Source organism: Neolamprologus multifasciatus, chromosome 7, assembly GCF_963576455.1.
Source record: "Neolamprologus multifasciatus chromosome 7, fNeoMul1.2, whole genome shotgun sequence".
In the NCBI taxonomy this organism is placed as follows: Eukaryota; Metazoa; Chordata; class Actinopteri; order Cichliformes; family Cichlidae; genus Neolamprologus; species Neolamprologus multifasciatus.
The window spans coordinates 22,567,626-22,590,778 of record NC_140445.1 but is presented as its reverse complement, the minus strand read 5'-3'; the positions used below and the strand labels follow the sequence as shown (position 1 = coordinate 22,590,778).

At 39.1% G+C, this 23,153-nt stretch overlaps 2 protein-coding genes and 1 long non-coding RNA gene across 3 annotated transcripts; 1 reads left to right on the top strand and 2 right to left on the bottom strand.

Annotated features, from left to right (window-relative positions):
* The first annotated feature begins 1,053 nt into the window (after positions 1 to 1,053).
* LOC146514227 (uncharacterized) lies at positions 1,054 to 8,215 on the top strand. The gene is made up of 2 exons (XR_014874825.1): positions 1,054 to 1,490; positions 4,712 to 8,215. It is a non-coding gene; the product is annotated as an uncharacterized LOC146514227 (long non-coding RNA).
* surf4 (surfeit 4) lies at positions 7,442 to 17,084 on the bottom strand. The gene is made up of 6 exons (XM_085164542.1): positions 16,780 to 17,084; positions 14,557 to 14,743; positions 12,949 to 13,025; positions 12,826 to 12,869; positions 11,916 to 12,102; positions 7,442 to 8,734 (listed from the first exon to the last, which is right to left on the bottom strand). Exons 1-6 carry the CDS (start codon positions 16,825 to 16,827, stop codon positions 8,468 to 8,470), a joined length of 810 nt encoding a protein of 269 aa, XP_085020668.1. The 5' UTR covers positions 16,828 to 17,084; the 3' UTR covers positions 7,442 to 8,467.
* Positions 17,085 to 19,015: 1,931 nt separating this feature from the next.
* On the bottom strand, positions 19,016 to 22,819 carry surf2 (surfeit 2). The gene is made up of 6 exons (XM_085164543.1): positions 22,371 to 22,819; positions 21,169 to 21,320; positions 20,944 to 21,047; positions 20,274 to 20,459; positions 19,928 to 20,061; positions 19,016 to 19,399 (listed from the first exon to the last, which is right to left on the bottom strand). The coding sequence occupies exons 1-6, from the start codon at positions 22,443 to 22,445 to the stop codon at positions 19,304 to 19,306; spliced, it is 747 nt and encodes a 248-aa protein (XP_085020669.1). The 5' UTR covers positions 22,446 to 22,819; the 3' UTR covers positions 19,016 to 19,303.
* Positions 22,820 to 23,153: the final 334 nt, after the last annotated feature.

Sequence of the window (23,153 nt, the reverse complement as noted above, 5' to 3'; positions counted from 1 at the left end):
ACCAGCCATGGCTTTTTGCCATGTCTCTGACATGGCAAACAGCCCCAACAACCTTTAGTGGGACCTGTGCACACAGATCAGCTCCATGCAAATGCAACTGGTATTTGTAAGAGAACTATAGAACTAGCATATTCACCATTGGTTCTAATTCTTTTCACAGAGGAGCACAGGTTCAGTTAAAGTGAAAAAAATTAAGCCTCCCATCCTTAAAGTTAGGCTTAAGGCTTTTCTGTTCAAAGTGTTTTTTCAAAACACTATTACTGACATATCCCTACTTCAGTGAATCCTGTCTCTGGTCCATGCAAAAAACATCATTTACAGTCAGGTCTACAAATTGTTGGACCATGACATAATTTTACCTGTGTACACCACCACAATGGATTTTAAATCAATCAAACAAGATGTGATATAAGTGTAGACTTTCATCTTTTTAAACAAAATTATAGAATAGAAGAAAAGATAATAGAACAGCCCTTTATTGTCATTTTACATGTACAACAAAATTATGCATCAAGTGTTAAGGAGTAACAGTAATACAATTTGCAGAGGCTCAAAATAGCTGCTCACTGAAAGTGTCAACATGTGGTCCAAAGACATGTTTATACAAGTGCAGGAGGCTGTGATTAGGCTGAATGAAGGAATGATGATTGAGCAACTAATAACTTTAGGAGTGGCCACAGTCAGCTGTCTGGTACATCAGACTGTAATTAATATGTATTCATACCCCTGGCAAATTTTGACTTAAAGTTACTTTTATTCAACCAGCAAGGTTTTTTGGACCGGAAATGACACAAGTGTCTCCCAAAAGATAATATGACAACGTATGAGAGGCATTGTTATAGAAAAAAATAATTCTCAGCTTTTAACCTGCAGGGACACCGGCCCTCGTGGACTGAGATTGCCCACCCCTGTTCTATACCATTCCAAATAGATTTCTGGACATTTACTTCAACTATGAACAATTCCATTTATTCATGGTATATTTTCTGTATCATTAACAAATGTTTTCTGTTGATAGAAAAACTAAAAGTTTTAATTCTATTACTATTTACAGTCACTACTTTTAACTTTAACCCATTAAATGTACTTTTTTATATCCTTAACAATACATTTCTATACAATTACAACCGTATACACCATTTGCTTGTAAATTAAAACTTCTTAAAATGATCTGTGCCCAAGTAGTACACAACAACGTTGGTACATTTAATGTTTAATCTGCTTCCTCTTTATGAGAGTGAAAAAAGAAGGAACAACGAGAAAGAAGAAGAAACACGCAGGACGGGCGAGTGGAGCAGATAATTATTAAACATCCGAATAAAGTACTAGACGCTACAAATCTGGTCTGTGTGAGAGACGCCTGAATAGCGCAACTCCCGCCAGCGTAACAAGTTACCCTTATTTTCTGTTACTAGGCAACAGTTGCTGACAGAAAACTGAAACGAAAACAAAAAGAACACATCAAAAACCTTCTTCGAAAGGATTAACAGGTAACCTTAAAACTAAATATTTGAGGGTTACGATAAACGCAACGAACAACAACACAAATGATCGGAATTAAACAAAAAATCGAGGTTTTTCTGGCGCCAAACCTGGAAATTGAAGAGAAACTTAAAACACGCCTCATAGCGAAAGGAGGTGAGATAACTGTTAAAAAAGAAGTCGATAAAAAGATGACTCTCTCCATGGCTCACACCATGGCCAGGGTCAGAAGAAGACAGCTAACAGCAGACATCGCTTCAGAAAGACTGGAAGCAATGCAAAAAGCACAGGCTGTTAAAAAAGCTCTAAGAGAAGCAGAATTAGAAAAGGCTTATGCGGATAAAAAGGCCAGAGAATTTAAAGCCAGATGCCTCGAAGAAGAAAAAATGAGAGCAAAAATACTAAAAGCTTTAGATGAAGGCAGAAAAAATGCCATAAGGCTAAAAGAGAAAAAAAGACAAGAGGAACAGCTGAGAGAACAAAAGTGGGATGAGTATAACAGGAAGTGTTATACAGGATACACCCTTAGTGAAAAAGAAAAATCAAAGGAGAAAAGGGAGCAAAACATCAAGGTCAGCAAATTTAATTTTGCAATTAGAGAGGAGAAGCGTGCGCGTGCTTACCTTGAAATTCAAAAAGAGAAAGAGCGCTATGAACACGACAAACTTGTTCAAAGAGAAGTTGATAAAAAGATGGCTCTCTCAATGGCTCACACCATGGCCAGGGTCAAAAGAAGACAGCGAACAGCAGACATCGCTTCAGAAAGACTGGAAGCAATGCAAAAAGCACAGGCTGTTAAAAAAGCCTTACGAGAAGCAGAATTAGAAGAGGCTTATGCGGAAAAAAAGGCCAGAGAATTTACAGCCCGATGCCTCGAAGAAGAAAAAATGAGAGCAAAAATACTAAAAGCTTTAGATGAAGGCAGAAAAAAGGCCATATGGCTAAAAGAGAAAAAAAGACAAGAAGAACAGCTGAGAGAACAAAAGTGGGATGAGTATAACAGGAAGTGTTATACAGGATACACCCTTAGTGAAAAAGAAAAATCAAAGGAGAAAAGGGAGCAAAACATCAAGGTCAGCAAATTTAATTTTGCAACTGGAGAGGAAAAGCGCGTGCTTACCTTGAGAAAATACCTCAAATAGGAAACCCGTCACCAGACAGCCGAAGTTATATTGCAACCTGTTGTTGTTAATAAGCATTCATTAATGGAAATCAAACTGCATAGGGCAGCAGATTTCAGATTTCCAAAAGAAAATGTAACTGACTTGGACTATCAATTTGCATCAGGAATAAAAAATAATCGTACAGCAGTGATTCAAAGAAATGTTTCCTTTGTTTTGTTCCCTTAATATTTTAGCACATGCCTAATTGTAGATTTGATAAGGTAAAAGAGTTATCCTGCATGACCCACAAAATTATGAAGGTTTACGAAAGAGTGGAGACAAGAAAAAGATGGTGAATTTGGAAAAAGTTTTGTAGTTATAAAATTAAGTGTCTGACATGTTTTGTAGCACTAGTAATAGCAACATATACATTTTTATAGACTGTTACAACAGTAATGCAAAGATAACTGTGTTCATCTGGACAGAGAAACATTTCATCATGCATCCAACTGATGCCTTCAGTCTCAGTGACTGAAGATGTCACTGTAGCAAATGGAATTTACTGAAATGTGCTTTATAAATGTAATTGTCACTACTGAATTAAAAAAGCTTAAAAAGTCCACAAGATAAAAGCAATACTTAGCTATTATTCAAACTCTAATTATTTGTGCACTTTTAGGTAACACTACGATTATTTGAGACCCATTTGGTGTTCATGCTAACTGCACCCTCCTTTCTTTCGGGTGCAGGGGCTAAGGAAATGGGTTAGCAGATAGTCGCCACAGACCACCGTTCTCTCTTTATCCCTCCTTAGGTATTTTTCTCTAGTTATGCATGCATTGGTATTACTGCTTGTTGCAGTCGAGCTCAATTAGGTGAAGCACTTCCTCCCTTCCTCAGTTCTCAGTCAAAGGCATTGATGATGTTGCTATGAGCTATTTTACACACAGTAGTCTTTGGGGGCATATATTGCTTTGTGTGCACTTTATTTACATCTAAAAAGGGAAAGTCTTTGTGTATTTTAATGTATATAGTAACCATTTGTACATAGCACGGTATTTGGGGGGGGGGGGGGGGGTTGTACACTACTTTTCTCATTTATCTTTTTCTATTTTTATTGTTTTTCTAATATTTCTCTAATCCACCTTTTCTTCCTGTCCCTTGTGCTGCTGTAACAAGTGAAATTCCCAGTGTTCAAAATCAAATCAATTTTATTTACATAGCACTTTTAAAACAACAACTGTTGACCAAAGTACTGTTAAATAGAATAATCAGATGAAATCTAAAAAGAAAGTAAAATCAAGGATAAGAAAATAATAAGACTAAAACAATGAAAGACTCATACCGGCTTAAAAGCCAAGGAGCAAAAATGGGTCTTTAGACAGGTTTTAAAAGTATCCAGTGTTGGAGAGGTCCTGATATGTAAAGGCAGTTTATTCCACAGTTTCGGGGCAGTCACAGCAAAACCCCAATCTCCGGACTGTGTTTTAATCTAGACCTAGGGTCAACTAGAAGTATTTGGTCCGCAGACCTCAAAGATATACCAATTTAGAAGATCAGAAAGATATATAGGAGATAGTCAATGCAATGTTTTAAAAACAAGTATCAAGATCTTAAAATCAATTCGAAAACTAACTGGCAGCCGGTGTAGCGAGGCAAGTATAGGGGATATGTGCTCTCGATTGCGCGTGCCAGTCAGGAGCCTTGCTGCAGCATTTTGAACCAGCTGTAGTCGGCCAATTGATGACGAAGTAACACCAGAGTAGAGGCTGTTGCAGAAGTTGAGGCAAGATAAAATAAAGGCATTATTTATCTGTTTATCGAATGTTAAATTACTATCAAAAATCACACCTAAATTTCTCGCAAATGATTTTTTATAATTTTCTAAGGGGCCAAGGTCATAATGGTCACCAGGGCTGAAGACAATGATCTCATATTTCTGTTCATTTAAATTGAGAAATTTTAAAACCATCCATGCCTTAAAATCTTCCAGACAATCGAACAGTCTCTTCAGAGGGTTCACAGATTTGCTTTTCAGTGGGAGGTAGATCTGTGAATCAACAGCATAACAGTGAAAAGGGACACCATTTTTTATTTTTTTATTTATTTATTTTTTTTTAAAATAGAGCCCATAGGAAGCATGTAAATTAAGAAGAGAACCAGGCCAAGAATGGATCCCAGAGAGACCCCACAAAAGAGCGACGTCCTTAAGGATGATGTGTCTCTGAATCTAACAGAGAAGGATCGATTAGATAGGTAAGATTTAAACCATTCCAATGCAATCCCTTCAATGCTGGCATATTGTTCCAGGTGGAGAAGGACAACTTTCTCCAGAGCTTTTGACAGAAAGGGCAATTTGGAGATTGGTCTATAATTTGATAGACCTGTTGGGTCCAGGTTCTGCTTTTTAAGGATAGGTTCCACCACAGCATGTTTAAAGTCAGGGGGAACAGACCCAGACTGCTATTTACAATGAAGAGCAAACATATACCAACAGTGTCAAAAACATCTTTCAGCAATCAAGGTGGAATGACATCCAAGAACATTTTGAAGGTTTCAAGTTATTAACTATTTCATTAAGTAATGAATGGAACACTGGCTCGACGTGATCAAAAACAGCAAAATTTGGAAAGTGAATAAATGGGTCAATAGTAGGAAGAATACCAAGAAAGATAAGAATAATGTGGGACCTGATGTCTACAATTTATTAACGAAGAATTTCAGAAGATTTTCACATATTATATTCGCTACTGTATGGGGATCGATAGTGGGTGGATTAAGAACTGAATTTATAATGCCAAATAAAATACAAGGTTTATGATTATTATTGCACACAATTTTAGAAAAATACTTAGTATTAAAATAGCTTTTGCTGCTTTAATGGCTTTCTGGTTAGTTGGCAAGGATTAAGTGCCTCAAACGATACCTGTAATCGGTCCTTTTCCCCACTTTCGTTCCGCTTTTCGACATATCTAATAATGTTACGGATTTTATTGTCAAGAAGTGACAGGCCGCAAGATAAGACCTAATCCAAAGTATGACCCCTTCATGTGTTGGGCAGTTGACTGACTGAACAACATTAAAAGAGTCTATCAGATTTAAAAAGTCATTTGCCAGCGGAGTGTTTGGGCAGTGTTGGATTAAATAAAGTCTTATCTGTGTCTATGAGCTTTTTGTGGCTAAACCTCATGATATAGTCCATACAATAATAATAATGCGCATTAGTGGAGTTTAAACCCAACGCCTACATTATTGTTTTCTATATAACCAGTAGCCGCATAAGCTCAGCAGCTTTAATTTAAGTTAAACAAAAAAAACCAAACACGCACAGATGTCGCCTGGGGCAACCTGAGTACTGCGACGTCACCGCGCTCTGCTTGCCATGGCGACCAGGGAGCTGTGACGTCACACGCTCGCTTTGACATTTTAAACTCTATCATCTTTCTGGGTAACTAGGGGTCATGATCCAGTGCATATCCTGTTTTCTGAAAACACTCACATAGAGGAAAATTGATCTTATACATTTTGTGTCGTCACATAAAACCCAACAAATTTTTCGATTACACATTATCATCAGATCAAGTCTGGGACTCAGTGGGGGAGGTTCACCCAACCTCAGATTTTTAACTTTCTCAAGTTAGATTTCAAACCCAGAAAGTCAGAGCAATGACACCAATGCTGAGTTAACAACCCAAGATAGTGTTAGTAAATGTAAACAGCAGTTTATACTGAACATTTCATTTGTCATGCCACCGTGCCACTCTGCACTACACAAAGCACTGACTAATTTTGCTGTATTGCTAGTGATGCATGAATGACTGTACCTTACTAAGACACAAAACAAATACTGTATTTCTTGCTTTTCTGACTGAGTGATGTGATTTTCAATCTATCAATTGTCCTTAGCGCAACATTTGTGTCATCATGTCATCCGATCTATAACAATATTTGTTTTGATGTCAAGTTAAATGTAAGTTGTATTTGTTAAATATATTTTGCTGCATTTCTTTAAAATGTGACATATGTTTGAAGTTCACAGAGTGCTCCTATCACTAGAAAACTTGTAAAAGGGGAAAAAGAGGAAAAGTTTGAGAGCTTGAACTTAATACAGGATACTTCCTTGTTTGATGGCTGTTTGTTTAAAAATGGGTGAGCTTTCTACAATAAAATATTTAAATAAAACAAAAATCAATCAAAGGAAAGTATCAAGGAAAGCAGAAATAATCATGATCAACAGTCTTTTAAAAAAAAAAAAAAAAAAAAATTGTTTTGTTCCTGGCTCCCACATTCTCCTCATTCTTATGTTAGACAATAAACTCATGATGTCTTACAATTAGATATGTCTGTATGTCCAAAAAAAGTGGAGGGCACTCTACATTTACGGCTGCCAGTGGAACCAGGCCAATACTGTTTGACGATGTGATTGCTGATAAAGCCGCAGAATGAACTCTGAAGTGTACACGGCTATAGAAGACCGCAAATGCTTTTTTAAAAATTCCACCAGATCTGAAGAGGCCTGTGTTAATTTAGACAATATAGACACCATCAAAATGTGATACCCGTCCAGTTGATAATATGTAGTTTTATTTAAGTTTTTATCGCTATGGCTGCAAATGATCAAACGCTGTCTTGAATTACTTTTACCACCACAGTCCAGCAGAGGTCAGTATTTACTCAAAGTTTATCACTTCAAAAACAACTGATGCTTTGATGGTTATGTCCAAACAACTTCTTATTACAGTTTTCTGAGGAGAGGCTTAAACTTCACAACTTCGTTAGAGGAGGATTTACATTCATTTGGCTTTATTTGCCAGTTTATAGGAATATAACTGTTAAAAACTGACTGAGCCAGTGTCTTTATATTTTTGAATATTTATTTCTTCGCCATGAAATTTCAAAATCAAAAGAAAAAACAAAAGATGATCAAAAATACAATATAAACTTCTGAAAATTAATGCACAGATTTTTTTTTTCTTTTCAGATTTTCCTTACACAGGGCAAAAAACACTGAGCAAAGACAAAGTCCAGGTGGCTAGTGACTCTGCTTAGTCCTCTTTGCTTTTCCTAGGTCGCAGAATATGGTGTTTCACAAACGATGAGTCTCCCCCCCTGCTTTTATCTCCGATTGTATAACAGTTCACTAGTTAGGCATTTGCCAAAGACGTACAGTACAAAGTGCCCATTAACAAGTCCTGGAGCTAATATCTGTGTTGAAAAAACACAACTGCAATCCAACACTTAGTATACAATATGCAACATCCCACTCGGTTTTGACTCCCCATGAACAGGAGTCATCAGTCTATTGAGACTGATGGTGCGGATGGAAGAGAGACAAGAGTGGCTAATGGGGAAAAAACAAACCTGGAGAGCAAAATTTTTTTCAATCAATACCAAGTTCCCAGGCGGCAACGATGCAATGGTCGGGAAAGGTCGCCATCCACTGGAAACCCAAAACTGCTGCAGTTAACCAGTTCTAACTAAACATGTAACACCTGTAAAATAAACCATTTTCTTCTTCACAGAATACATAAATCTTTTCCTCCATTTGCTATTCACTGGTTTTTGGGGGTTGTTTGCACTCTGAACTACACGGGCGTTTATCATTGCCGTCACGAGAAAAGGAAGTTTAACCCCCCCCCCCCCCCACACCCCACTCCCCCCCACTAATTAAAAAAAAAAACAAAAAAAAAAACTAAATCAGCAGGTGGGGAAAGAAAAAAAGTCCGATGATGGCTGAGGTGGCGTCTCTGGATTTAGCAAACAAATTTAAAAAACAAACAAACAAAACAAAAAACAACAACTATGTACCCTGGTGAACTGGAGGGGGAGGGTCTTTTTGTCCCAGCTGGCAGGGGAAGTTAGTGATGCTGTGCTTCCTATGCCTACCACTCTTTCTTTTTCTCATCCATGGACACTCCACCAGGCCCAAGAGCCACCACCAACAGCAGGCCTCCAATGACTGACGTGGTCTGGAAGAAGTCATACTTGAGGAAGTCGTGCATGGGCTTGTAGGCGGGGATGGTCCAGAAAGCGTTGAAGTAGAAGTTGATAGCCAGAAGCCACACTACGAGGGTCAGTGCTGCTAACTTGGTTTTGAAACCAATGGCCACCAGGATGATGAGAGCTGTCCCCACCATGTTCTGCAGTATCTGTGGAAGAAGGCGAGTTCATATGAAAATCATGAGGATTGCAATCTGTGCTGTAAATCTGTCAGGATGAGCCCACGTTATTAAGCATTTACTTAATATTTCTGATTTATTAATATTTATACTACTAGGACAAAGTTTGAAGAACAACAAAAATAGGCTACAGGACACTTTTAATCTACTTAGAGCAAATCATATATACCACCCTAAAACTTTAAAGTACACCTTGGGCTTTAGTTATTTAAGACTTAATCACAGCCAGTGGTTAACACATTGGCCTTGCACAAAAAAGCTCCCCAGTTTGAGACTCCCTGCCTTGGTGGGAGTTACAAAGCACTGTAGTCTTAGTGTCAGCCCCCAGATAAATGGGAAGATTGCATTAGGAAGGGCATCTGGCATAAAATGTGGACCAAATCAAATATGCGGATCCATCCGCTGTGGCAGCCCCTTGAGAAATAAAGGCTTGATTAAACTCTGTTGTGGGCATCGACATACACAGCTGAAGACATGATGGCTGAGTAGTCTTTTCTGTTATACTTAGTCCAGTGCCTGGATGCATGCATAGTAAGACAAAAACAAAACAGGCTGACAGCTGGACACCCGCACAGACCTTCATCCTTACTGCCTCTGTCAGTGCGCCCCAGGACAGCTGTGGCTACAATGTAGCTTGCCATCACCAGTGTGTGAATGTGTGTGTGAATGGGTGGATGACTGGATGTAGTGTAAAGTGCTTTGGGGTCCATAGGGACTAAGTAAAGCGCTATACAAATACAGGCCATTTACCATTACTGTCATATGACAATATTTACATCACTGTCGCTGGCTCATAAAGTACAGTCAAAGCTTAAGGAAGAAGCTGAAAGTATCGCACAATAGAATAAAACGTTTCTTTAAATCCAGGTGAGAACCCCCTGATTCACATGTAGTACGTAATTAGACAGTGAGACATGAGGAAAATCTGCAATTTGAGGCAATGTTAATGATAACATTAAATCTCAGAAAAAAATAAGTGAAATTAAAGTACAGTGAGTATGAATGCACGCTCTTTCATGACCTCTTTTGCAGCGTGTTAATTACACATTTATGGCATCATGACAATAAAAGCTGAGCAAACAGAGACTGAGTGTTGACTGTGATGACTGTGTGACCTTTGAGCAAATCTGAGTTCACCACAAATACCATTCTCTATAGAGGATAATGAACTAAAATGATATGTGACACAAATGTAAATAAAATACCGTACAATTGTGTGCATAATGAATATAATGTCCATTACTGTGTAATATCCGACTATTTGGACACATTTTATTGTGAATCTTTGGTCATTATTTACAGAAACGTACATGTTACCACTTGTATTGAGTTGATCAATAGTAACGTAAAGATTAAGTAAATATCTAGCAGCAATGTTCCCTCTAAGCTGCGCTCGTGTGCAATTGCGCACTGCTGGCACGGTCTCTGCGCACAAAAAAATTTTTAAAAAAAAATCGAACCTGAATTGAAATTAAAGTAAATACGTTAACAATTCTGTTTTGCAGTGTTAGTCAGTGAGTGACTGGCTGCTCCAGTATGGGATTAGAACAATGCCGCCTTATCCCATAGTCTAGCTGATCACGCGATTCACATTTGTATATACGCAGCTAATCAACGTCATTGACAGGCTATGACAAGTGTCCTTATGTGCCGACACCGGTGTTTTAGCTAGCAAAGCAGCGTGGCTGATGGGGAGTGAAGCCACGTTAATGATAACGTGTACAACCATTGGAGATGTGAGCAGGACAGACGGAACAATTGACGGGAAAAGTGTGGACTTTATAACAGTTTTTAAATTGTGTTGATAGGCCATGTAAAACCAGAGTTATGATAAAAATATATGCAATGTTTGGTTTTCTTCCTGAATACTATTGTTGTTTATATTTACTGCGGGAAGAAACGGTAAAAACAGCGTTTTATAAGGAAAATGCTTGAGAGCACTCTCCACCTGTGAGCAAAACCAAAACCAGAAAACCCCCCACCCTCTCCTATTGGTGGAAAAGTGTACCATTTCGACCAATCAAAAAATGATATGGCAACATGGCATTTAGATGTTTAGGGAGGGAGAAGTTTTAGGAGTGACGGCGGTGTTTTGAGAAGTTTAGCGCAAATCTTGTGTAGTTAGTGTGTAGTGTAGTCAATAGTTTTCTTGTGTGCGTCAGAACAATGAGGCGACTGCTGAATGTTACAGGTGTTACAGGAGTGATACATCTCCTGTTCTCAGGCCTGAAGGTATCAGGCTGTTGTTCTCCTTTATCTCATAGTGGACAGAAATTATTTTTTGGAGTCGCACAAATAATTTGTGTGGCATCAGATTTGATGCAGAACAGCTGATTGTTCTGTAAATAGTTTGAAATGTTTATTTTTTTTAAAAAAAAACCTTGCCTGCATTTTTAGGTAAACAGCTGCAAAAAAACTTTGTTGTTTGCAAAGCTCAGTAACTTTTTTTGAAGTAGTAACTATATAATTAATTGCCCAACATTGGTCATTATATACTGTGTTTTGCAGACAGAGAGTTACAGGACTCTCTCCACAGACTCATAATACAAGTCAGGGCTTTATAACAAAAAAAGAAAGAAAATAGAAAATTGTGTTTTCAAAATTGGAGTTAAGGTTATTTTTACTTCCAATAGTGTTAACATACTACATAGGTCATGAACAAGATTTTTTTTTTCATTTTCATTGTAAGTGGGCTAAAGGAGTTAATTAAAAGTAGTCTAACATAAATGTAAATGCTGTAATTTGATTATTTTTAATAAACCATGTAACTTGGATTCGATGCTGGCGTGACCACAGTGCACACGTCTAATGTTGCTCACAGTGGTCCAAGGGACCGCTCAGAGAGTTTGTGTGTTCGCTCAGACACATGAAAAATTAGAGGGAACATTGTCTAGCAGTCATTTTTAAGATTTCTGATGTGAAGTTTAAAACATGGTTTAGATGCAAACCAGTCAATATGGTTCCTGCATTATTTAGAAATGCATATAAATATAATATGTGTCATCTTGATCACCTGCCGTGGTAGTATGACATGAGACTTAATGTATAGTTAATTCAAGACTATGTCAATAAAACTCTTTTTAATGACAGGAAAACCATGTGTATGAAGCGGCTGGAGAACGTATGGGTATTTGATTGTGTCCGAACTCACAGAGAAGAAGCTGGAGTCGAAGTGTAACAGGGTCATGAACATGAGTACCAAGAGTACTCGACCGCCCAGCTGCATGTACTGCTTCGGTGAACTCTCTCCCATGGAGGGGACTCCAGCAAACATGCTTTTTCCTTCTGAACGAGATTCAGCCAGTAGCAGCAGCAGACCACCTCCAAGGGCCAGGTTTCTTGAAGAGGAGAGAGGACAGTTATTTTTGTACAGTGTCCTCAAATGAGCAGAAAAAAGCCATCCGTCTTAACTTGTCAAATGGTGACAATCCGATTGTTGTTTAATTAGCAGGGTAAGGGAACTACTCCATTAACTTATGCCTACATGTATGGCGAGAATGTTTTTTATTTTATTCTGAATAACACGAATGTTTCAGCTATCAAATTTGACTATTTTTCTGTTAATTATAGAGCTGATTTACTACATTATACTACAACTCTCTCCTGACATGAATTAAATGCCCACAAAATGCATAAACAGACAAACGTGGCACTATATTTAACAGATTTCTCCAGAGACCCATGATTCATCCAGCCTGATGGTGTTTAAATCTAAATCACAGGTCTTCTCCACAGTAATTACAGTAATCCTAAGTGTTGGTGTCTGTTTGGAAACAGTGATGTATTCTGATATAATGCCACTACGAGAAGATTAGACTTTCTATTCCTGCAATCCTACACTATATTTTTTTCCTTATTGATTAAACTGGTTCTAATTCAAGTTAAATGAAAATGTTATCAGAAGGCACCACAAAAAGCATCCGCTTCTGCTTCATCACTCGTGAACAAACTTGAATTGAAACAACATGTCAGTAAAAAGTGATGGCTGCTTTTGTTTGAAGTTTGATTTTGTCATGCATGATATTAAAGTTGTGTTTCAGTTCAGCACCCAGCACACCTACCTCATCAAAAATTTAAGGTCCCATAAAATGCTGTATGCAACCGTCTGGTGGGAAAAAAACGACAACATTCAGATTAGACACAGAGAGATAAAAAGAAAGGAAATATAATACGACTGTTCTCACCTGTAGCGCTATGATCCCAAATAGTCCAAAGCAGGCATACTGTACAAAATTTCTACTGAGGATGAGGACACAACCACCTATTTGGGCAGGGACAATAAGAAGAGTTAAGCCTTGAATGCTTCTCATATGGTCTGTTCTTCTCTTTACGTTGCAAAATGCAATCATAAACCATAATTTGCAGTGCTTTATCAATAAAGCACTGCAAATATTACATATTTGTGTTAGATTAACTTTGCTGTTAGAAAGGCAAGGCTTAGATGGTTTGGGCATGTGCAGTGGAGGGATAGTGGATATATTACAAAAAGGATATTAAGGAAAAGAGGAAATCCTCAGGGGAGGGTCAGGATGGATGTAGAGGGCCAGTGTGATAGATAAGGATGTTTGGGATAGTATGAGGTGGAGGTAGATGAGCAGCAGAAAGACAAAATGTGGGACACATAGATTTTGCTCACACAGCTTTATGACTTCCTGAAAGAATTGACCATGTGCAATTTACAAATAATCCCTGTGAGTCAAGGCCTCAGGCTTATCAAGTGCTCAGTTATGCAAAGTTTATTTTCTACTCTCAGCCATGTGTGATGTCAAAGAGTACAGACATGCTTAATATGAACACTGCAAGTACACTGCCTGTTAGCACAGAAGCCCCAGTCATCTGCTGCTCAGATCTTCTTTTTGCGAAGGTGCAGCCAATCAAAAGGACAAACTATCGTAAAGGGTGGTGGAAAGAAATGACCTGTGGCTGCGCCAAATCCCAGTATTAAATAAATAAGAATTATACTGGACCAGAAAGCATCCAAACCTACTATAGTACTCTGCAAAAGAAAATAATGTCTAGTTGGAAGCTGCCTAAAATCAAATGCTAAAGCTGTAGTCATGGAGGTCCAGACTCAGGAGGTAGAGCAGGCCTTCCACTCATTGGAAGGTTGGTGGTTCAATCCCTGCTGGATTTAACCATTGTCAGAATTTAAAGACATTGAACTCCAAGTTGCTGAGTCACTGTTAGATATAAAGAACTTAGACAAAAACAAAGTGTTGATGTGAATGGCTTTGAATGGGTGAATGAGACATGATTCAAACACTTTGAGTAGTCGAGTAAAAAAAAAAAGAAGAAAAAAAAAAAAAAAGCACTATACAAGAACGAGTCCATTATTGAGAAACACTCTAGAGAAAAATTATATTCTCTTGCTGGCAAGTAGTTGCTGGCCTTTGCTTTGTGAATTCAGTCCCAATGGGCGATTGCCAGGGTGTTGGCGACTGGTCTCTAGGTCTACTTGACTGATGCCTGAAACTAATGCTATCGAAGTAATTCTATCATGATCTTTTTTGCAAATCAAACCCTCTCTACAACAGCTACCACAAAAGTGAACATTATAGAGTTCATGAAGGAACATGTTTTGCAGGGGTATTGAAGTTATGCCTAATTAGAATGGTGTACACTGGGAAGTAACAGTTCATGCTGAACAAATACTGTACTGATGCTTCCTGCTTCACTCGTAGTTTCAATACATGAACTAAACTATTTTTATTTATCTAATCAAAGAGCTAACATTAAAGATGTCACCTAGATTTGTTTGGCAATTTTAATTAGGACTGCTCCCGTTTACTCACCGAGCTGTCCGATAAGGTTAAGCAGCACAAAGCATGTAGCGAGAAAGTAGCCACAGTTCCAGGTTGCCTCAATGTAGTCTCGCTGCTCATTCCACTGGAACCACATGCGGATGCCATCTTCGAGGAAGGTGCTGATGAGACACAGACGAGCCAGGTGGGGCAGGTACTGTTTGGTTACCCGCAGGAACTGGGAAAGAGAGGAAAAAATGACTGACAAGGTCTGAAGAGGGATGGAAAGAGGTCATTTTGATTATGCTATATTATATAAATATAATTCAATGTCACTCTTTAAATGGCTCTTTAAATAAATATATACTTACCTGCTAACAGTCAAACACACCACTGTGCGCGAGATGCCACTGTCTAATTAGAGCTGCGCAATTGAATTTCATCTGGGCATGGTTATTATAATAAGATAATCAAGACAAAATATTTATTGTGCCACATAAAATTGTGTCCCCTCCAGACTGTGGAAGGTTGGTTGTAATTTTTTTTAAAAGATTAGTGTGATAGTATGCCAAAAATCACTAGCAATATTTTTCTATAATCAGCACCCCAAAATACATTAAATAAAAGATGAAGATGTTACACTCTATATCAGGGTTGGGCAATCAATTATCTCAAGGGGCTATGTGAGAAACTGGGACTGGTTTGAAGTGCCACACAAATAAGCTGAACTCAAGTTTGTTCAATATTAATTTGATCTCTTTATATAAACTGCTACTGGTAAGAGCACATGTTATAGCTGTGGGGATACCACCGCTCTATATGATGTTCTTGCCTCACAAATGAATCTTGTTGAGCATCTAATAAAGCATAAAGCTAATCAAACTGACTTCAAAGGTGTGAGTCTCATACATGCAAATAGCAGAATTACTGTTAGATATTTCAACACAGCACAGCTTTGTTCAACTAAAAAGTATTTCTTCAAAGACAAACTGTGATGAACATTTAAACAAAACACAAATTAAGAAACTGAGGCTCTTCTCTCAAGAAGAAATCATGTACTTCTCAGACACTACAGTCACACAGTAGAGCAGAAATGGCCTGCCCTCTGGCCCGCCTATTCAGCAGTCCACATCAGCACAGTCAGATCTCAGCAGCCTATCAGCATCCACCAACTCTCACTCTGACTGCTGCGCGAGACATGAATGGGCCAACTTGGAGCCAATCCTAACAAGCCCAAAGGTTGCTGCAACAGCACAGAAATACACTATTTCGAAGTGTTAAGTCTGGGTAAAATGCTAGCTCAGTACTCATTAGTGAGGGATGTTCCCCTTGCATTGAGCTTCAGTGAGCCTCCTGAGAGGCAAACAAATCAGATGGTGTGTACTTTTCCCATGTAATATTTCACAGCACTCGTGATGGCCAAATATAAATCAATCAGGCGTTATGAAATTAGGGAACATTTTCTGGGATTTGGACTGAGTTCAGTCAACACGAAGGGTCGTAAACGTATGCAGAACTGGCTCCATGATATTTGATTACTTTGAGCTTCTTTATCTGTGCTCTGCTTCGCAAAAACATGAGATCAGTAACCTACAGCACAGAGAGCTCAACGTTTTGAAGGAACAAGGAAGATATAAAACCACATACGTGAGAGGATGGTCCCCAGTGGTTGCAAAACAAGGGTGAAGAGGCTACCTGAACGCTTATCTTGGCATTAGCTCATGCCAAGTTGGTTGTAATCACATGAATATAAATAACAGAAAAGCCAAAGCCAGGTATAGAAGCACAGATGCGGTTGGTGTAATAGAGAAAATATCAGCGATGCTAAGCACTAAGAGTGCTAACTGAGTAACGTGTTAGGGTTAGCCCACAACTTTGGAGCCATCATAAGTGATTTCACAACAGCAGTCTGGCAACATAATAATGTTAATAACCCGTATGGCTAGAAACAAGCCGAATAACTGACACAATGAAGGAACAACCAAATGTGCTCCTGTCACCCAGCTCTTTCTTAGTCAATTTAGCTACCAGTTTCATCTGGTCGGTGTGACTCAATATTGCTATCAAACCCATCCCGATACACATGACAGGCATCTCCAGCATTTGTCACCCAAATTAAAACAAGAGTTGAAGCCGTCGGCAGGAACGCAGAAAGAGTAGCCGACAGACAACAAGAGGAAACGGTTAACTTCATTCTGCACAAACTAGTTAGCAGCTAACCTGCTAGCAGCGGTTAGCAGTGCGAGCTGCCGTGCGGGGAAAAAATCAAGTTACCTGGTCTGCCACGTCTTCAGCGGTGTTCATAAGATCCTCCTGCCCCATATTCGTGTAATATTACCAGCTGTAATGTTTAAGGCTCGGCGCAACACGGCTTCGGTGCGTTGGTTTTTTTTCCGCAAGCTGCGCTCACTCTGTTCCTGCCACTGTTAACGTTATTTACTTGAAGATTTCCCGACTGCCTGGACTCAGTGAAAGGCCGCCTCCGCCCCACAATGCCCCGCGATTTGACGAGCGAGACGGAGCGAGCCCCCCTACATGGCACTGCAACCGCGGTGTGCCACGTATACCGATCCGTACGGGGTCCTCCGCGCCGCCGCTGGGCATTGTTTACGGCTGTACACAAGTAAACAAGCGCTGCTTTACAGCCCCAAACCCACCTGATGTTAATATCACTATAACCTGTTAGTTAGACCGTTTCCCTTAGACAGTCATACCTGCTTTTAAAATTTCTTTCTGATAATTAATCTTTTAGAGATATGGTTATAGTTTGTTTGTAAACTGTCTAATACGGTCTGTAAAAAGATAACATATTTAAAATACTTCTAATCTATACAATATAAGCTGAGTTAAACAATTCTATTACACTTAATTTCAACACTGAGCACAGTTTCAGTAACCGTCAGAGAAATTATATTTAAACCAATTTGTTTAGCAGATAATTAAAAGAAAAATAATAATATATATTGGGATTTTTTGTTTTATTTTGTTTTCAGATGTTCTGCCGTATTTTCAGGCACCAGGAGGCACCCGAACAAACTGATGCAGTTCTGGATATTGACAGGTCTGTAAAAGACCATTTTAGTTTAGGCATAATCTAGTGGCTTTAAACGCTATTTAATTAGTGAGATCATACAGTGAGCCGTCATCTCCTGTGAGATATTAACGGCCACGTATGGTAAAGTTGTGGTCAGAGGTTTACATACACTCATGATGAGCATGAATGTCATGGGAAGTTTTGTTTTTGATCTCTTTGAACTACTTTTTACCCAGAGTGGAATTAATGTATGTACAGCATACATCTTCAATATTTTTCTTAAAAGAAAAAAACAAGAAATGGCTGCACAAGTTTGAATTTATTTGGGATTTTTTTCTGCTAAATATACAGGCAGAATACATGTGTGTAAATCTACAGCTGACCTTCTTAGACCTTCACCGAGCTCCTTGGACATTCCCATTGTTCTGAGTATTGGTTAAATCCAGTGAATGTCAAAGAAATCCTCCTTATTCAGATGGAGGATTTCTTTTAGTCCAGTTTTAGTCCATCATGATCACTAAACAGATGAACCTTTAGTAACACTTATTTCAATACTATTAACTGACTTTATGAATCTAATTGAGCCTGTATGTATACCCCTGTGTGGTATACAGCCCTATGTGGATTAGAGAAAATCCAAAACAAATTCGAACTTGTTTACCTAACTCAAGTCCTCGATGAATATATGTAAACTTTGGACCATGACTTTAGATGTACATATAAGGTTCAAATTACTTTATTTACACTAAGATTACAGCAGATCAGCCATGCCTTTGACAAATCACAGTAGTATTAGCCACTGAACAAAGGCACCATCGTTACAGAAACAATCAGTTTCAATCAAGTTCTCTGAATTTCACTGTACGGACAATGGCTGACAGGCAGCTGTCCTGGTGAATGAGATCATATGCAAGAGACTTACGATTATGAATTTTCAACATCTTGGTGATAATACACCTGTGTGGCTCATCGATAACCAGATTCCCAACCTTCAGTACCACAGTACAGAGGGAAATTAACAATAAGACCCCTGATTCTTTGCTATTAAATTTTGTAAAAACTCTAAAACTAAACTGTACATTAAATGAGACAGATTAATAAGCAATAACTTATTGTGGTGCTCCATATAGAGCAACAACAGTCCATCATTGGTGAAGCTTATTGCAGCACTAGAACAAGATCTGTTCTCGCTTCCTTAAAAGTCATATAAACAACTGTGACCGAAAATGTTTCATTTTCCATCTTTAGCTGCAAATCTGTGTTGAAGAAAAGTTTGCATCCTCAGTGCACAACAACCAGTAAAATCAGATCTCGATGGTCAGATAAATCTCCGTTTTCGTGGAAAAGATGCAGATGTGTTGTGTGTAGTTGCTGAAGTTTGTCGTATGATATCAAGTTGGAAACCTAACAGAATAATTTGAAGCATTTTTTAGGTTAAAAATTGGAGTAAATGTTTTAAAAAAAATAAAAAATAATAAAAAAGACAGACAGTTCTTGCAAATTCAAACAGAGTTATATTTTACACTAGTGCAGTTGAATGCAAACCAGAAAACACACCTTATCCAGTCCAAAGGAACTTTTAAACACATTTTCTATGCGTCATGTAAATCAGCCTTTGTGGGACCAGTGGAACTCAGGAACCAAAAACATCCTCACGTAATAGATGTTGAAGGGTCACAGGCTGATTCTGACACAGGAATAACACTTCAAACTAGATGTCGTGGCAGGGCATATAAAAATACTCTTCACATGGGGGTTTGGATTTTACTTTCCATTTTGGGCTTTTCTGTGTTTCTTTTTCATTTTGCTTGATCTCCAGCTGTTATTTCTTTGTTTCTTATGAAATCCACCACCCTGAGCCTGAAAGAGAAAAAGACAAATAGCATAAACAGCATGAAAGCATGGACCCATGCTGCCTCAACAGTTCAGGCTGGTGGTGGTGTAGGAAATTTTCTATGCACACTATGGGCCCCATAGGACAAATTAAGCACCACGCTAACCATGCCCACCCCTTTATGACCACAGTGTACCCATCTTCTGATGGCTGATTTCAGCAGGATAACAAACCACATCACAAAGATGCAATAATTTATACTGGTTTTCTAAACATGACAATGAGTTCACTGTACTCAAACCGCCTCCAAAGTCACCAGATCTCAACCCAACAGAGCATCTTTGGAACTTGGTTGACCAGAACATTCACATCACAAATGTGCAGCAACTATGTGATGCTATCATGTCAAGATGGACAAAAATCACTGAGGAAGGTTTCCGGCACATTGAGAATCTATACCATGAACAATTAAGGCCGTTCCAAAGGCAAAAGGGGAATAAACTCGGTAAGTGTACCTAATAAAGTGTCAGGCGAGTGTATATTATTCCACAGACCTTTTTGCGTTTCTGCACCACCTGCTTTTCAACCTCCATTTCTTCATCCTCATCTGTCTGAAAGTCATCTTCCTCCTCTTTCTTTCCGTCCTCCATGCTTTCTTCTGCTTGGTTTTTCAAAGTGAAAATGGAGGCTGTGGACAAATACATGGTGTTACAGAGCAGTAAAACAGGCCCACTGCAAGAGTTTCACTAATCTGTGTCGTTATATGTGGATTCAATGGAGAACCAGTCATGTAAATCTCGACAATTATCATGACTAATATTGGTTATACTGATGGACAGTGTGCTTCTCCTGAAATCAGTGGTCAAATGAATCTAATGTGTGTAGATGGGAGATACTGACGGGGGTAGAGGTCGCTCATGCTGTCCTCAGAGTCACTATGACCGTCATCACTGGATGAGGGTTCCCACGTGCTGCTTGAATGCTTGGAAGGGTTTCCTCGACCGCCCTCCTCTTCAGTGGCTCTGGACCTTTTCTGCGTCAGTCTGGTTGGAACGAATTCAATCCCCTGCTTCACACATTCTTCATCTAGAGAAGGCATAAGGCAGTTGTGTTAGCCATCACATTCACAGTGTAACTATACAACAACCCATACCCTCAGTGTTTTATGCATACTCATATATCAAGTCTGTATTTACTGACATTTTCTCACCTTCTGATTATTTATTTATGTAACAAATGACAGATTGTGGTATTGTTTCCTTCCCGTTATGCAATTTAAACTTTGATTCTTTGCAGAAAAATAGAATTAGCTAAATCTTACTACTGTAAGCTCACCAAAAAAAAAAATTAAAGAAATTGCCAAATATGTCAGACTACATTGGTCTGAGCAAATTAAGCACGATTGGTATCTGCAAAAAAGTGCTAAGAAATGAATAAGCTCATCAGATAGCTTTGCTTTCCTTCCTGAGAGATGGCTATCACACAAGAAGTCTGACTCCTGAGATGAGTAACATCCTGAGTGTTTACACTACAGGAGAGGTGCACATGGAGAGATAAGTGATGCACTGACATTTAGAGAGGGCTTTCTTGAAGCGTTTTCCGTTGACGTGTCTCAAGACGTGGTGCGGCTGCCGGTTGAGATGTCGAAGGGTCAGCTTACAGAAGAGCTGATTGCTAGAGCACAAACAAAATACATACATTACATCAGAGAATGCACTTTGATCTATATGGCATCAGAAAATTACTCAGCTGTAGTTACTAAAATCACTTGTTGGGCAAACAAACATGTCCTTACGGTTGCTTTGTGCTTGGCACGATGTGTGGCTCATACTGGCTGTAGTTGAACTCTGCTGCAGCACTCAGTTTCTCATATTTCTTCCCCTCAGTGAACTTCTGCAGCTCGGCCAATTTGCAGGGAATCTCGTGGCCATTTAGAGTACATTTGATCTGAAAAAGTACAAAATCGAAGGTATGAATAGGGTGTTTTTATTGGCGTTAATGTTTTGGTCAGCAGAGGTTGGTGGATCAATCCAAAAATCGCTAGCATTGATACCAACACTGGTACTGACACGACTGCAAAATGATCGATACTTTCTTTCTGTCCTCTAAGATCAGTATGTAGCTCAGTGTTAAATTGATGATAATTCTTATCATAAATCACGACACGCTGCTCTCCCTGGGATAAGCTGCCTTTATAAGTTCCAAGTATCGGCAACACCGGTGTCGTGCCAAAGTAGGTATCCCCGACAGAATTTGTTTCCCCTGTGCTGGGAGCACGCAGCAAGTACTGATGTTTTCATTTTGTGAAAAAGTGAAAAATTAGTATCATTACATTACCATTCAGTTTGAGGGTTACAACAGAAAATTATATATTTATTGCTCACGGGGTATCAGATGGGATTATTTTAACAAACCATTAACATTTTGGCTGATAACTATTTTTATTCTCCTGTAACTTTACTATATAAAGAGCTAAATCCTCCAAAGTTTCAGGAGTAATGCGTCATAATAAGAAGTGTTTGTGAACAAAAAAAATCAGCAATGTGGGATACTGTTTGTCCGTGATTTACACAGGGGGAACAAATTGTGGCAGGATCAGCCTGATATTATTTGTATCCCACTATAACTTCGTTGTATAAAGAGCTAACATCTCAAAAATGTCAGGAGTAGTTAGTCATTATACGAAGTGTTTGTAAACTAAAAATCAACAATGTGGGATACTATTTGTCCGTGATTTGGACAGTCCAGCGTGTGCTCCCGATGCAGGGGAATAAAATTCGGTCGGGGATACCTAGTTTGGCACGACACCGGCTCTGTATTAACTTGTTATCTGATTGACACCACAAATGGCAGTATTGCACACCGCTGTTGAGCACTCTTTAGCAATCACAACATCTGAACACCTGGCTCGTGCTAGATCAATTTGCAAGTTAGCATCACGTTCGACATCAGCTTACACGAAGTGCACGTGTGACGTGGAGAAATCTGCTCGCTAACCTTTTTACCGGCTGTGGGCTGAAGAAAGGGGTGATTCAGGAGGAACTCTCTTAGGTCCGCAGGTAACTCATCCATAGTTTAGAAACACTTCAAAACAGCTCGTTCAGCGTGTTGACGAGGACGACACTTCAACAAGGAAGCTCCCAAACACGTGGGTTGACTGCGCAGACTCTGTTGTGGGATCTTGGCGCCATCCAGCGATCAAATCAAGTAAAACCCGTCTTACACGAAGTTAGCCATTCACCTCTCTCATTTGGCATCAGGCGATCCTTTTATCGAACCACCGGTGTGATTAAACAAAAGCAGACAATTGTCTGCAAGAAATAATGTCCACGGCCCTTGATATACTCCCCTCCCCTTTTTTTTGCTACCTTTAAGAAACGAAACCTTAATCGGCTTAAGTAAGGCGACAACAGAGCCCAGTCAGCTGACTGCCACCATCTGACAGGTCTGAGAGCATTATGAACGACAGACAGCCCACTCTGCTTGGATTTCATAAAACTACAGAGTAGCCGGCATATGAGCGCATGCGTGAGCTTTGGATTAAAGTTCATAAACCAGTAAAGTAGACACCTGTAAAAGTAAATAAAACTATTTTATAAATCTTCCTAGCATGGCTAGTTTAGCACATTTGTTTTACTCGACTAGTCACTAGAGACTGTGCACAGAGTGAGTCATCTCGCTTTGGAACCAAAACCACGCCCACATTTCTCCCACAATTCCATGGTTCCGTAAACAAATATCGGAAGCTAGCTGTTTGAGGTGTCGTGCATACTGTGAATT